General features: G+C 43.6%; 1 protein-coding gene across 3 annotated transcripts in view; it reads right to left on the bottom strand.

The window, feature by feature from the left end:
• Positions 1 to 1082: 1082 nt before the first annotated feature.
• A1CF (APOBEC1 complementation factor) overlaps positions 1083 to 15010 on the bottom strand; it is a 77150-nt gene continuing 63222 nt past the window's right edge. For 2 of the 3 annotated variants that reach the window (XM_019814212.3, XM_045039859.1), the window contains exons 8-12: positions 10300 to 10573; positions 8156 to 8361; positions 5613 to 5749; positions 4496 to 4638; positions 1083 to 1313 (exon numbers count right to left, since the gene is read on the bottom strand). In XM_019814212.3, the coding sequence (XP_019669771.2) occupies positions 1162 to 1313; positions 4496 to 4638; positions 5613 to 5749; positions 8156 to 8361; positions 10300 to 10573 (912 nt within the window). In that variant the 3' untranslated portion in view covers positions 1083 to 1161. The remainder of the gene's footprint in view (positions 1314 to 4495; positions 4639 to 5612; positions 5750 to 8155; positions 8362 to 10299; positions 10574 to 15010) is intronic. The other variant, XM_006937714.3, reaches the window with a different exon arrangement.

Below are 15010 nucleotides of genomic sequence, written 5' to 3'. Positions count from 1 at the left end.
AAGGTTTCTGTGCTGAGTTCAAGACCAAAGGGCTCAGACACGGGAAAGCTGTCCGATACTTGTTGAAAACAGAAGGGAGGAAAGGTAGAGGATTTCTGGGCAGATTTCATGCGAGTGGGTGAGACAGTCCAAGGCTGACCCCACGTCAGTATAACAGTCTCTGAATGCCGGACGGTGGACTGGATGCCGCAAAAAGTCCAAAGAAATGAGAATGGATCTTCACTCCTCTGTTTGAAAAGACTTCACAGCCCCTTTGCTGAGTAGGAAAAAGCATCACAAGTGATGATCGGTAGATCTGATGTGCCTTTTTATGGTATTAGGCACGAGCCACGTGAGACAGATATGAAAACAAATCAATGTGAACAAGCGAAAAGTTTACAAGGAGAAGTCCTTTTACGCTGGGGTGATTACTGTGTTGGGGGACCATTGGCAAGGATGGGGGTTCCAGGGAAGGAGAGGTGCGGGCCGATGAGTTTAGTAAACAGTGGGCCCGGATTCATTTTATCGTTACCTGCAGCACATCACGCTGACTTCCACAAGGTCCCCAGGGGTCGAGGGGGCCACGAAGATGCTGACCTAGGACAGACTGACCCGGGGCACTTTTTGGACGGAAGTGATGCTGACCCCATCAGACCTTGGGCAGTCTTTCACGGACCCCAGCCTGAGGACATACCCCACGCGGTAGGCAATGTGAACGCCTTTCAAAGAGCGCCCTCCCCCGCCCCCACCCTGCCTGTTTGTGACTCTCTGTGTCACAGAAGCAGCTGTGAGCCCAGGTTAAGACTCTGGAATTCACATGGCTCTCTTTGTTGTTTCTGGCCCAGGTCTGCTGACCCCTGAATGCTTGCTGGTTAACAGGTCTCTCTTTGCACTGTCAGGATTCAGAAACCCGTCACCAGGTCCCTCAGGAGCCTGGGAGAAACGACTGTTGGGGCAATGGTTCTTTAGCTTTCTGTTAGACAAAAGCCTGCTTGACATTTGATTTCACTGGGAATACAGCCTCCTATCATGATTCTACAATTAGTATACACTAACCAGTCTCGGGCAAGGCATCGCTTTAGGAAAAGTATTACTTGTGATCGTAAGGAAACTGAGTGAGAGGTTTATTTCTTCCGGATAGAGTTGTGTGTGTCTTATTCTTAAGTTAAAAGAAAGATATCTTCAGAAGGCTCCATATCCATCCCCTCGGGCAGTCACTGCAAAAGTGGGGTAGACCTCATACGTCGTATATGCTGCTAAGTCTTGTCCAAGGGTCACCGCTTGCTTGAGCTGGGCCGCGGACACAGGTGCACTTGCGTTAGGGACAGCGTATCCTGGAGAAGGAGGCAGAGAGAGCTTCAGCAAAGGCATCCGGGTGTCCTCCCTTTTGGTTAACTGTCTTCTTTTTGGGATATGAAAGTCTGACGTCGCTTAAAGCCAAAAGTTTAATACGTCCCTCTAAAAAAGTGAACTCCTGGGGCACCCGGGTGGCTCAGTCGGTTACGCGTCCGACTTGGGCTCCGGTCTTGACCTCGCGGTGTGTGAGCTCAAGTCCCACGCCAGGCTGTCTGCTGTCAGCCCAGAGCCTGCTTTGGATCCTCTGTCCCCCTTCCCTCTGCCCCTCCCCCACTCTCTCTCTCTCACAAATCCACATTAAAAAAAAATTAAAAAGGGAACTCAGGAGACATAATATCTAGACTCAGTGACTTAGGGGACAGTGTTCCTCGAAGCGAGGTCAACTATGTGTGCCCGATCCACTTCATGCTTGCAGAATCGGAAACACCAGAGATCGAGTCCGAGAAACAGAAACTTAACAGGATGCTGAGTTAATTACACTTGAGATTTGGGTCTTTATCAGAGGGGCGCAGAATTTACAAAGGAGGAGGGGTGATTGAGAGGTTGGCAGGGCTGGAGGAGTGGGGGCTCTGTGGGTCTGATTTTGTGCCCCCACCCCCATCTGAGTGAAATGTTAAAAACTCATTGCTTTTGCCCAAGAAGGACGTATAGGGAGTAGGTAGACCGGTAGAAAAAATACTGAGCGTTTTCGTGTATTTCTACGTAGCACCGTAAAAGCAAATACATGGACTGTTTACATTTAGACCCGACCGTGAAGGGCAAAGATCATCTTGCCTCTCCAGCAAGCTGTCTGGAGGCCACGATGCTTGTCCTCACCCTCAGACAACTAAGGGGTTTGAGTGCTGAGGAGGCCATCACGGGCAGTCACATTAATATCACGTCTGGCTGATTAACATCCACGTTTAGAGAAAAGGGCCTAACAGCTGTTACCTAAAAGCAATGTTTCCCTGTTAACATTTTAGATCAAAATTAAACCGTTTCTGAGACGACCCAAAAAGTGTGCAGGTGACAAGAAAAAGGGAAAAATAGACTTAAGCAACAAACAGGGACCTGAAAAGAAAAAAGAAAAGAAAAAGAAAAAGCCCATTTGGTTTATGTGCCGTGGCCGTCATCCCAACCCCAGACACATTGATTTCTTTCTGGTGGCTTCTCAGGAAGTGGTGGCAGGAAACTGGCTGGACTGTTTTTTTTTTAAAAATTAAATCCACTCCTTGGCTTGAACACTTTGGCCAGTAATGCTGACTAAGGCACGACTGAAGTTCGGTCTGTTTTCCAACGAGATGAGAAATGTGTTACCGATTTCTTCCCTGACTTTGGAAATAGTATTTCTAAATAAGTGAGTAAGAAATACACATGTGTGAAGAGAGCGTGTGCATGTGTGCGTGCGTGTGTGTGGTGTAGATTCTATTTTAGGGATTTTGAATTGTCTTCTTCAACTTGGCTAATTTCCCAAGTGCAAGAGTATTTGGAATTTAAACAGATTCTTCCCTTGTGACCCATTATTCTTTGCTTGACTCCACAGCAAAGTTATAAGAGAGGCTCTCAGATTCTCAGGCGTCCCCAAGACAACTCTCATGCCCTAAATATTTTTTACTTCTTGTGGGAGCAAACAGAAGTGAGGACAAGAGCAAACGTTCTTAGGTAAAAGCAAATCCTTTGCAATGTGCAACTGGAATATTCTGACAGTGGCTCATTTGTTTTTACAGTACATTATTTAAGTGGCTTTGGGGTGCAGCTGTCCACAAGACAGGGGCTGAACCTTCTCCCGGAACCGAGAAGCCGTGGCACAGGACCCCCAGGAGACTGACATGTCAACACCCTGTTGTGTGGGAAGCGAGCACAGGCCTGATGGCCCCAGCGCAGCCCAGGGGACCTGCCCTGTGCATTGGCAGCTGTGGTCTTGGCAACCTCGTGGGGGCACGCCACGCATCTTCTCCACGTTCTACAGAACAAAGCTGGCATTGAGGTCACATTCACCGGTTGCAACCTTGCTTGCCAGAATGGAAAACACATTCGCAACTTTTGAGAAACAAAAGAAAATCATAATGGGCCCAGGTGTTACGTTCGTGAGCAACAGACAGTTCTCACGCCTGTACGTGCGCAATATACGAATGAATGCATGGGTTGACAGAAATGCCCTATTTCTGGGTCCAGTCAGATCTCTTAATTTGTCTTAAGGGAGGCATGCCAATGCGGTGACTCATGACCAATTTCTTCAAAAGAAATGAACTTTTATTTGCTAAAACTGAATGGAGTTACTCAACCTAACTGTTAAGGAAAAATTTCCAGAACAAATTTGTCGTCTGGTGTCTTTGAATCTCTAGAGGGTTCACTGTTTAATTGTTAGCATTGGTTGTAGGTACATAATAAATGGGGAAGAGTCTTTTAAATGTGACCCTGGAGGCGTGTCGATCTACAGACAGGCTTTATTCTGAGCAAACAGTGCGCTCCAGACCAAAATTATAGAGCAGATAAAATGAGGGCTGATTATCCACATATTGAAAGGATCTGGATCTGTCTCTGACTCTCTCTTGCACACAGAGTTTTTGACTTAAAATAACTTAAGAAATGCGTGGTCTACACGATTCTTCCAGAAAGCAAAGCAATGAAAGTCAAGTTGAGTTGAAGATGAGAAAAGTGCAGATACTCCAAGGGCTCCTTAAAAGCCAGTTGACCTTGGCCAAATTACTTCATCATCCCTGTCCTTGGTTCCTTCAGTTCACAATGGGCATTATGCCACAACCTACCTCTTGCGGGGTCCTGAGCGTCACTGATATAACATAAAGCATGCGGAGCATTTAGGTGAGAACCTGGCGTGCCCTGAGCGTTCGAGTGAACATCAACTCTTAATAGGCAGTTCCAACCTCTCTCACTAAGAGTGAAAACCCAAGCCGACCAGATGCAGAGGCTGGCTCTTTCGAGATCACGCTGCTACTCAAGCTGAGCCAAGCCTCGCCCCCACTCCTTCCCCCCTCCCCCCTCACTCCTCTCTGTCCTACCTGGATGGTCCACTCGCCTGGAGAGCGTCTTTGGTCACAGATGGTGTAAGTCAGATTTCTTGTGGGTGGGGGTCATAAAGAGCGCTAAGGGTCCGTGGTCCCAAGGGAGGGTTTCCCAAACACGCTGGGTGGGCTGCCGTGTCCGGCACAATTTTCCATACCTGGGAAAGCAGCGGTGGCTGCGGGGGCGGTGGGGGCCTCGGCCCCGTCGGTGGGGATGCCCAGGGTGTGGAGGGTATGCTCTGCCGCATAGGTCTTGGCTTCGTCCACGTAGGCACTTAGCTTCGGAGGCGTGAAGGGGTGGCTGCAAGACATATCCAGTCGGGGCAGGCATTTAAATTTGGGGTGCTGAGGGCTGAGATGGGAGCAAAGCTCTGTCGCTGTTAGTGTTTGCAGATGAGCGGGTAGTGGGGTTTTGTGCGCGTGGTTTTCATTCTCCTTGCATTTAAGACTTTATGTGTGTGTGTGTGTGTGTGTGTGTGTGTGTGTGCAGGGAGATTTGTGACCTGACCCAGGACCTCAGCGGTGGATATGAGATTCCTGGGGCACACGCTTAACGCACCGCATGGCTGTTCTACTGCGCACGTGAACCAGGAAAGTTCCTAAAACGTGCAGAGACTCGGGCTTGAGGCGGGGATACCCACTCCCAGAGAGGATCTTTGATCCAAAATTTAAGTGACCGCGCACGGTGTCATGATGTACAACGTGGTGATTTCCCATGGTTCAGCCTGAACGCTGCACAGGTAAAAGACGGGCGACAGTTTTCATTTCTGTTACATTTTACATCTGCAGTTTCTCATTGGTGGATGATGCTATGCAGTCTTCATCGTCTGTTTGAAACGTGGGGACTTTGAGAGGCTGGCACCTCTATCCCCCTATACGACTGGACGTTTGCATTTAATGGAAATTGAGTAGGCAGTAGACTGAAATATTTAGCTTATATAGATAGTGACAACGTAGGGGCACCTGCATTGCCTAGTGGGTTCAGCGTCCAAATCTTGACGTCGGCTCAGGTCGTGATCTCACAGTTCGTGGGATCAAGCCCTGTGTCAGGCTCTGCGCTGACCGCATGGAGCCTGCTTGGGATTCTCTCTCTCCCTCTCCCTCTCTCTCTCCCTCTCCCTCTCTTTCTGCCCGTCTCCTGCTCACGCACACCTTCTGTCTCTCTCAAAATAAATAAACATTTTCAAAAAAAGATAGTGACAAAATACACTCAATTTACTGGAGACTCTTACTCTAAAAATCTTAGAAAATTAGGAATTTGGAGATGTTACGCACATGGCAGGATTCTGGCTGGCCAGGGCAGGAATGGTTATTTTATATAAGAATAGTTGCCGTTGATCTTGTCCAATGGCCGAGTGCAGCTGATACACCGGTTGTCCCCAGTTATTTTTCTGACAAATTTCTTCTAATATCTATGAGAGTTAAAACAAAAAAAAAAGTGATTTTCCTTCCAATTGTCGTATTTGCACTATTTCATCAGCTTTCAGGGTTTTAAACTCTAATCTTCAGTGTTGAAGCTAATGTAAGAAAATATAAAACACCACATGGTTTAATGACTCATGCAATTTTAAGACGAACTCAACTTGAACTCCATTTAAAATGTTACTTCCATTAATTCACAAAAATCGTTTTCACGCCATTTATTCTAATATGTTTTTAGTTCACTCCATTAGCCGTAACTTTTTCTTCTTCTTTTTTTTTTTACCCATAGCTTAATTCTATGATTTGTTGGATGTATTTATTCCATTAAAGAAAAACTGACATTTCAGCACTGTGTGGCTGGATTTCCTCATTACCCTCAATCCTTCTGTCTACAGCGGTTTAGAGAAAATAACCTAAGAATATATTCCTACTTCATGTCGTTTGTCATAGGGTTTTAACTTTACATTTTCGTAAAAATCAAGGTAAAAAGTTTAATGGGTTACTAGTTACTGGGGTTACAACTGCTGACTGTACGGGACAGTCCTTGTCTCTCTGCTCCTGGTGGGCGTTCGTGACTCCACCGTGGAACTGTTAAGGCTCCAACTCTGTTGGTTTGGGTTGGCACAGCCTTCAGTGTCTAAGCTGTAGTTGTAGAGATTCAGAGACAAATTAAAGAACTTTCGTTAGTTGCCAGAGATGGTTCCTCACATATTACTATAAACCACGACCAACTTCTGATCTGGGTTGAATACAGGAAGGAGAGATTGTCCCTCACGCTATGACAGCTCATAGCACTATGACATGGAATTTATAACAATTACTATTTTTTATTAAAAGATTTCCAAGTATCTTAGTTCTTTAATAAGGTGCCTTATTTTAAATTTTAACCCAAGATAGATTGGATGACAAGCTTTAGTGTTTTCTGAGCAAGGCTTCATCATGATTTTATTACAATTAATTTTATTACAATTAACTGGCTTATGTGTCAGCTGTCTCTTACTGGATTGCCATATGAGTTTTGATGGCAAAGACCGTATTATATTCTCTTTTCCATCCCCAGCACCTAACACAATAGTGGTGCGTGATACATGACCAATAAATGGCTTTTGAATAAACAAATGGTTGCTGTTTACCACTCTGATAGGCATCTTTATTTTTAATGGCCTGGGTAAGGATGGCAGCAACCTTAGATGAACTAATGTGGATGTGTAAGACAACCATCAATCCTGCAAAAATAGTACTCAGGATGAGCTGTTAGAAAACCAAGTTTTCCACTTGCTTGCAATCATAAGGCCTACTTCCATTAACTTGGGGGCTTATACCTTTGGGCCTGGAGTAGGAATGTTTCCTTTAGGGTCCACAGACTATACCGCTGAACAACTGGTTATTGGTTCCTTAGCCAGTGTCTCTACAGGGAGACCATCAGAGGTACTGCACACCCACGGGCTAAGGGTTAACACATCCTGTTTTGTTTTATTTTTACCCCTGTTAATTCATTTTCCATACTGGAACAGCTTTTATAACTTTTAATTTTCCAATAATAAAAACCACAGCCTCAAGCAGAAACATGGAGCTGTGGAATGAGAGCATTAAAAATTCCCCATAATCACTGCCCAACTATAATTATTGTAGAAGACTTAATTGGATAGGAGTGATGGCATCTCATAGTTAATATGGGTAATGATATCACCATCGGCAGCGTGGTTTTTATCTCTTAAACATAGTGTTTCTGGGGCATCTGGGTGGCTCAGTAGGTTAAGTGTCCAACTTTGGCTCAGGTCACGATCTCACGGTTTGTGGGTTTGAGCCCGCATCGGGCTCTGTGCTGATAGCTCAGAGCTTGGAGCCCGCTTTGGATTCTGTGTCTCCTTTTCTCCCTGCCCCTCTCCCACTCACCTCTGTCTCTCTCTCTCTCTCTCTCTCTCTCTCTCTCTCTGTCTCTCTGTTTCAAAAATAAACAAACATTAAAGAACCCCACAGTGTTTCCAATAAAGGATGTCCTTTATTGGCACATAAGAGTGGTCTATTCATTCCCTGTCACGAATACTCTCCATTAGCCTACTCCCACACAATAGGCATTTATTTTGAGTCAGGGTCTTTGCTGCACTTTATTTGCATTTAAGGTATTGGTTAATAATTCTTAGTAGGATCTTCGTTTTCCAGTTGTTCAGATTATTTAGGGTGTCAAACTTCATTTTTAAGAAGAAGAGTGAAATGGGACAGTGACACTCAACGGCGGGGCATTCTCTCATTGTGTCGATTGGCCGCTTTATCTATGTAAACAAAACAAAACGAGCAGTGGCCCAAGTAGGGATCAAGTCAAATCATTTGACAAAAGGTGTACGAAGGTCTTTGGCCTAACTTAAGGAAACTATCTCTGGAATAACATTACCTACCTGGGGAGCAAGTTTAATTCCCTGGGGTTTTAAAGTGACAGGATTCATTGGGGTGAGCTCCATCCCAGGTAAAAGGTCGTAGAGTTTGTCTTCTCTCTTGTCTCCCTTGACCTGGTATCCACGACCCAGGCCTGTGTAGGTCAAATAGCCACGGCCACCTAGTCTTCTTACTCCCGCAGCCCCTACAGGTACATTCATGTAAATTTCTAGGAATGTAAGAAGGCATTAAACTGAATCAAACCACCAGAAAATCACCCTGAATCTTACTGAAATGGAAAAGTTAGCCCAAGTCCCATTGATTACCGCCCTGACGATGCACAGAAAACTCTAGGATTCTGATGTAATGAAACTCAACAAAAGGTAGGGGTTGCCACAGGTGTGTTTTTGTGTTTTCTTTTTGACTGGGGAAGAAAGCAATCCTATCAAAGCTATCATCACTAAGTACACGAGCAACTTTTAAACTTTGGTACAGAGAAAAATTTTGCAACTTCTGTCTGCAGTTAACCTTTTGTTGATATTTTTCTATAGGCTAATAAATGTTGGGAAGGCATTTATTTCAAGATCCCAGTGTGTTATGACCACATGTATTAAAATAAGAGTTGCATTTTTATCTTCGATCAGGAAATCAGAAATGAATTCTAGCTTCCCCAACAGTTCCGTCCCCAGTGATCAGTCGGGAAATGGAACATTGAGAAAACAGTTTTCAAGTTCACTATTTTCTGTTTCATGGCCTGTCAATGTGAGGCTTAAATTCCCATTGAGTTTCATTAATAGATTCCTTTTGATTTTTTGTTTTGTTGTGTTGCCACTTTGATTTCCTACTGATGGCATAAAGTTGATAAAAAAATTAAATTGATTACCCTTCATCCATGAATCTCATTCATTGATTTCCTTTCTTGTTATAAGGTATTTTTTTCCCTTGGAGTGGAGTTTGTTTTTTTCCTACATTACAACTGGTTGCCAATTTATATTTAACGTATGCATTATTTAATAATATGATTTCAGATTACAAATTCGTAATATTTTAATGACATAATTTGCCACCACATAGATAGATTATACCGGAGGAAAACCTGATGATTTCCTTAGCATTATAATCTTGGGTAGAGTGATTTTATGATGATTATGGAAATTTTAAGGCTGTTGAAGACTAGAGATCTTAGGATGGCCAACTCAGTTTTCCTGAAAAATAGTAAAACACAGTAAGAGGATAGTTTCCACAGTAATCTGACATGCCCCTTTGCTTCTAACTAAAACCCAAGGATGAGATTTAAATACACAGTTTGTTGTCAAGTTGCGCAGAATGGTTTCATATTTGGAAGACTGAACTGGGATTCTTTTGGCATTAACTACATCCTAGCAGGACCATTCTGAAGGACCCCATTAGGCAGAGACAAACTAGTTGACTAGAAATTTAAAAAAATGCTTTCCTTTTCATCTATCTTGCTTGAACTGAGCCCAGAACACTGCTTGAACATTTGGAACTCTTATAGGATTACACAGGAAAGATTTATCGTTTAGTAGTCAGTCTTTTTTCTATTTGGACCTTACTATTTAGTTCCCCATATCCTGGAGAAATAAGTTGATTTCCTCACTAGTGTGGCTTTTTAGAAGGCATAGCACATAATCCTGGAGGAGGTCAAATGAAAGCATGTCATGTGTCTCTTAGAACATGTTTATGATAATTTGATTTATATACGAATAGGCCCCTGAGTCGCCCTCAAAGGCACATGTGCCTTGACGTGTTTTTGCTATTTGACATAACTGGTTTTCATTGGCCCATCCTTGCTTTCATTTGTAAGTTTTCTAATGAGTCACAAATGACTGCAATATGGTGGTGGTCCAATGATAAGGGAGAAGCTAACTATTTAATCTGTACAAACTTTATGCACCCATGCGAAGACCAAATGTATGCATTAGACTCCTTTGTGCTATGTCCTGACCAAGTTTTTCCAATAACCAGTTGTAATGTGAAAAAAGATTTTTATGAGAGGACAACTATTGATATAATAATATTTGATTTTTCATGAACAATTTTCCAGTCCTTTTCTCCCGGTGGACCCATCCAATTTGTCTAAGGCTATTGCAATACAAATCATTTGAAATTGTAGAGTTATTCCAGGGCAAGAGCTGATGAGCATTACCTCTAACAGAAGGGGCTCGGATAATGGCCCTGTTGCCAAGATGTCCTTTAGTGGCTGGGAAATGAAGGCTGGGAATTGCTGTATAGGCCTGAGGGGCATAGAAGACAGGAGCTCCAAGGTAGGTTGTGGTGGGATCGTAAACATGGCTCAAAGAGTAGGTGTAGTCTCCTTGCAGCATGGCGCCCCTTCCGCCCGTGCCTCGGGTGTACCTAACGTAACTGTCCTTGTCCACTGGTTTGGCTAGGGTCACTTCAATGGGGGAACCATCTAGCACCTGTTGTAGAGAGCAAAGAAGAAACAACATCAGAAGATATGAAGGCAACCCGGTGCAGCTGAGCCCTAGTCTCCTGAGCATTAGTCAATTTGCTGCTCTGTTCGCTGTTTCGCTTACACGTATCTTGTCTCTTTATGGGTTCACGTTTGTGGGTCAGTTGAGTTTTCCTGAGTCGTTTTGTTGGTACATTGCACATAATATGCACCAGGTTTCACAGTGACAAACTGACCACTGTCTTCTGACATACAGGTTATAAATTATGTGAATACAGTCATTACAACAGAGAGTTATGTGATATTTTTATGAGATATATATGTTTTAAATTACATGTTATGTAATTCTAAGAAATTTTAGGTTAATAATAGGTGGAACATAATCTTTACTACTTAGCACAGCACAAAGAAGGTGAAAGGAAACCAATAAAGAAATCTTATCAGTTGTTAGCACGTTGGCACGGGTAGCCTCGTCAGGTCGTTCCAGCTGCCAGCCAGCTAAATAGCTTACTTCTTCTTCTTTTTTTAATGTTTTGTTTATTTTTGAGAGAGAGAGAGCTAGAGCATGACCGGGGGAGGGACAGAGAAAGGGGGACAGAGGATCCAAAGCGGGCTCTGCGCTGACACACTGATCGTAGTGAGCCTGATGTGCGGTTTGAACTCATGAAACATGACATCACGACCTGAGGCGAAGTCAGACACTCAAATGACTGAGCCACCCAGGTGCCCCTAAATGGCTTACTTCATAGAGCGGCTACACAATAGGTAAGTTTTTACTAGAAAAGAAAAGAGACTGGGGCGCCTGGGTGGCGCAGTCGGTTAAGCGTCCGACTTCAGCCAGGTCACGATCTCGCGGTCCGTGAGTTCGAGCCCCGCGTCAGGCTCTGGGCTGATGGCTCAGAGCCTGGAGCCTGTTTCCGATTCTGTGTCTCCCTCTCTCTCTGCCCCTCCCCCGTTCATGCTCTGTCTCTCTCTGTCCCAAAAATAAATAAACGTTGAAAAAAAAAAAAAAGAAAAGAAAAGAGACTTAAAAATAGGGCCTTACTCAGGGAAGAGGGATCAAGGAGGCCACTGTACTCTCCCCCCAGGTACCCGTGAAGCAACCTTTTGATCTGTTGCACAGCTGGGAACTGGCAGAGAAACCAGGGGAAGCACCGCAATTTCTCAAGTCACGTACTTCTTAAAACGTGTACTCAAGAATTATTGGACCGGTGTTTGCTTCCGACGCAAGTTTCTAACATTTTGCAAACAGATCTCGACGTGGAAGATAATGGATGTGTGTAGATCTATGCGCGCCACTTACTTTTCTCTCTTGCTTGCCAACACGGACAAAGATGGCTCTCAGCAAATGCTTGACGGATTGACGTATTTCTTATCAATGGGACAAGGTGTTGCGAGGAAGCATTTGTAGCTTCCTCTGAATAAGAATGTTGTGAGCCTCTATTTTTTATAAAGAAAAGGAATGATACGAAGTGTTCGTGCAAGGATTCTCTGTCATAGCAGCTCGCCATTTGGTGAGAGCCTCAGTCCATTCTGGGGTCATTGAGGTTGGCCGGACAAAGTTGTGCTTCTTGGTTGTTGTGACCATTTTGGTCAGCCTTGGGGCAACTTGTTCTTAGTTTCCTATATCTGCCCTACTTTTTAGCAGCAAGAGCCAGTCTTGAATATGTTAGTTGGAATATACTGAGAGAGAATCCTGATGATATTCACCTATCTTTACAATGGTGTTGATATAATTAGAAGCAACAGATCAGAGTATCAAAGGAAGGGGGTGGTCTTGGTAATAAGATTCTTTATCTTCAGTCCTGTCTTGAGGAAGGTGAGAGAGACCCAAATAGGTCTCTGCTTATAGACCTTCCTATCAAGAGACATTTTTAATGGAATGATTCTTTACTGCAAAGTCAGGTTCCATATTGTAATAGAATTTGTGCTTCATTGTCCCCGTAGGAGTGGTTTTAAAAAAAAATTTTAACATTTATTTATTTTTGAGAGAGAAAGAGAGAGAGCATGGGTGGGGGAGGGGAACAGAGAGAGGAGGACAGATTGTCTGAGGCAGGCTCCAGGCTCTGAGCTGTCAGCACAGAGCCTGATGTGGGGCTTGAACTCCTGCACTGTGAGATCGTGGCCTGAGCCAAAGTCAGACGCTTAACCGACTGAGCCACCCAGGCACCCCTTGAGTGTTTTATTTTTTATTTTTTATTTTTTATTTTTTTTTTAAATTTTTTTTTAACGTTTATTTATTTTTGAGACAGAGAGAGACAGAGCATGAACGGGGAGGGTCAGAGAGAGAGGGAGACACAGAATGGGAAGCAGGCTCCAGGCTCTGAGCCATCAGCCCAGAGCCCGATGCGGGGCTCGAACTCACGGACCGTGAGATCGTGACCTGAGCCGAAGTCGGACGCTTAACCGACGGAGCCACCCAGGCGCCCCTGAGTGTTTTAAACTCAGTATTGTCTTTTAGTGATTTGCTCTAGACGTTTCAAGACCTAGGGTGATATATTATTCATTGGTATATTCCCAAGCCCCGAAAAATTCCTTACACATCACAGACATCCACAAGTATTTCTAAAATAGAGAACCACGTGCAAAGCTCAGTTCATCCCCTCTCTAAATAGGTTTCCTTTCCTGGCTTCCCCCACAGTATCATCCTGATCCCCCATATTGAAAACCAGCCAATGGCTCCTGCTCACTCCGACATCCAATCAGTTCCTGGATGTTTTCAATTCATGCCCCATAGCCCTATGTGGAGATTTCTCCTACTTTCCTTTCCTGCCCTCCTTCAAGCTCTTATTCAAAATGAGAGAGAGAGAATGGGGGAGGGAAGGGCAGCGAAAGGAGAGAGAGAGAGAGAGAGAGAGAGAGAGAGGGAGAACCTTCAGCAGGCTCCATTGTCAGCGTGGAGCCCAATGTGGGACTTGATCCCATGACCCCGGGATCATGACCTGAGCTGAAATCAAGAGTTGGATGCTCAACTGATTGAGCCACCCAGATGCCCCAAGACATAACATCTTTAAAAAATATACCTAGCTTATCTAGCTGTAAAATTTGGGAACAATTTGAGCATTTTTCCATCGTAATTATTTCAATGTAATTATTAGCGCTTAATTTATGACCGTCTCTTCTCAGCATTCATCATGTATCCTCAGGAATGTTCTCAAATGGGGAAACTGACCTATGAATTTTTTTCAGAGTAATAACAGCTTTATGGCACTAAATGTGATCGTCAATAAAGATGAGGTGGTGATTTGCTTCATGGACGTGTATTTAAATCCGCACGAATTTCTGCTTTGCAGTTTTTGCATTTTGGAGTCAGTACTTTCTCTCCTCCAGGACTCAAGCATGTCTGTGGATCCCAGATTGGCCCCTAAGCCCAGCCCCCCGTGACTGACGAACCTGCTCTGGGAGGTACTCCCTTAGCTGCTGGCCATGTCCTTCGGCCAAACACCCCTGCTTCTTTCGCCCAAGGAGACCTGCTCTGTCCAGTCCTCTCTCTCTGAGGTTTCCTGTGATGTCTCCCGCCCCTTGTCGCCTTGACCCCAGGGGTGCGGTGACCCTCAGCTCCTCCACTCTTTTGCTTCCCCTTCCCCGCACTCACACTTCTGTACTTAGCCCCTTTGCCAGCTGGCTGCTGTGAGGACTGACTGGTGCAAAGCCCGACAGGCAACACAGCCCTGCGTGCATCATGTTCTAACTGAATCGCTCTACTTTCACCTTCCTTAGTCACTTCTTGCGCTTTCCAAATTCTGTGCCTCGGAAACCGCCTCTCCATTTCCATGTGTTTTGATTTGGGAAATCTGCCCAATTTTTATGGCTTCTTATAGTTACCATCTTCTCATCTCCATGAAGATTTTCTGATTCTGAATGGCTCATTCCTCCTTCCTTTGGATATACTCACCATTTTTTATGTGTATATATATATGTGTGTGTGTGTGTGTGTATACATATATATACATATATACACATATATATACACACGCATATATATACATATATATACATACATATATACACATATATATACACATATACATATATATACGCATATATACACATATATACACATATATATAATATATATATGAAACTTATTTGGCTGAACTATGAAAGATGTGTGTGTACTTATATACATATACATATACATATACATACACATACATGTGTATACATATATGTGTATACATATATACACATATACATATATACATATGCATATACACATATACATATATACACATATACATATATATACACACATATATAATATATATATGAAACTTATTTGGCTGAACTATGAAAGATGTGTGTGTACTTATATACATATACATATACATACACATACATGTGTATACATATATGTGTATACATATATATACATATACATATATATACACATATACATATACACATATACATATACACACATATATATACACATATACATATA

The sequence above is a fragment of the Felis catus genome, chromosome D2 (genome assembly GCF_018350175.1).
Source record: "Felis catus isolate Fca126 chromosome D2, F.catus_Fca126_mat1.0, whole genome shotgun sequence".
NCBI classification, from domain to species: Eukaryota; Metazoa; Chordata; class Mammalia; order Carnivora; family Felidae; genus Felis; species Felis catus.
The sequence above is the reverse complement of the archived record's forward strand: the minus strand, read 5'-3'. Positions and strand labels throughout refer to the sequence as shown.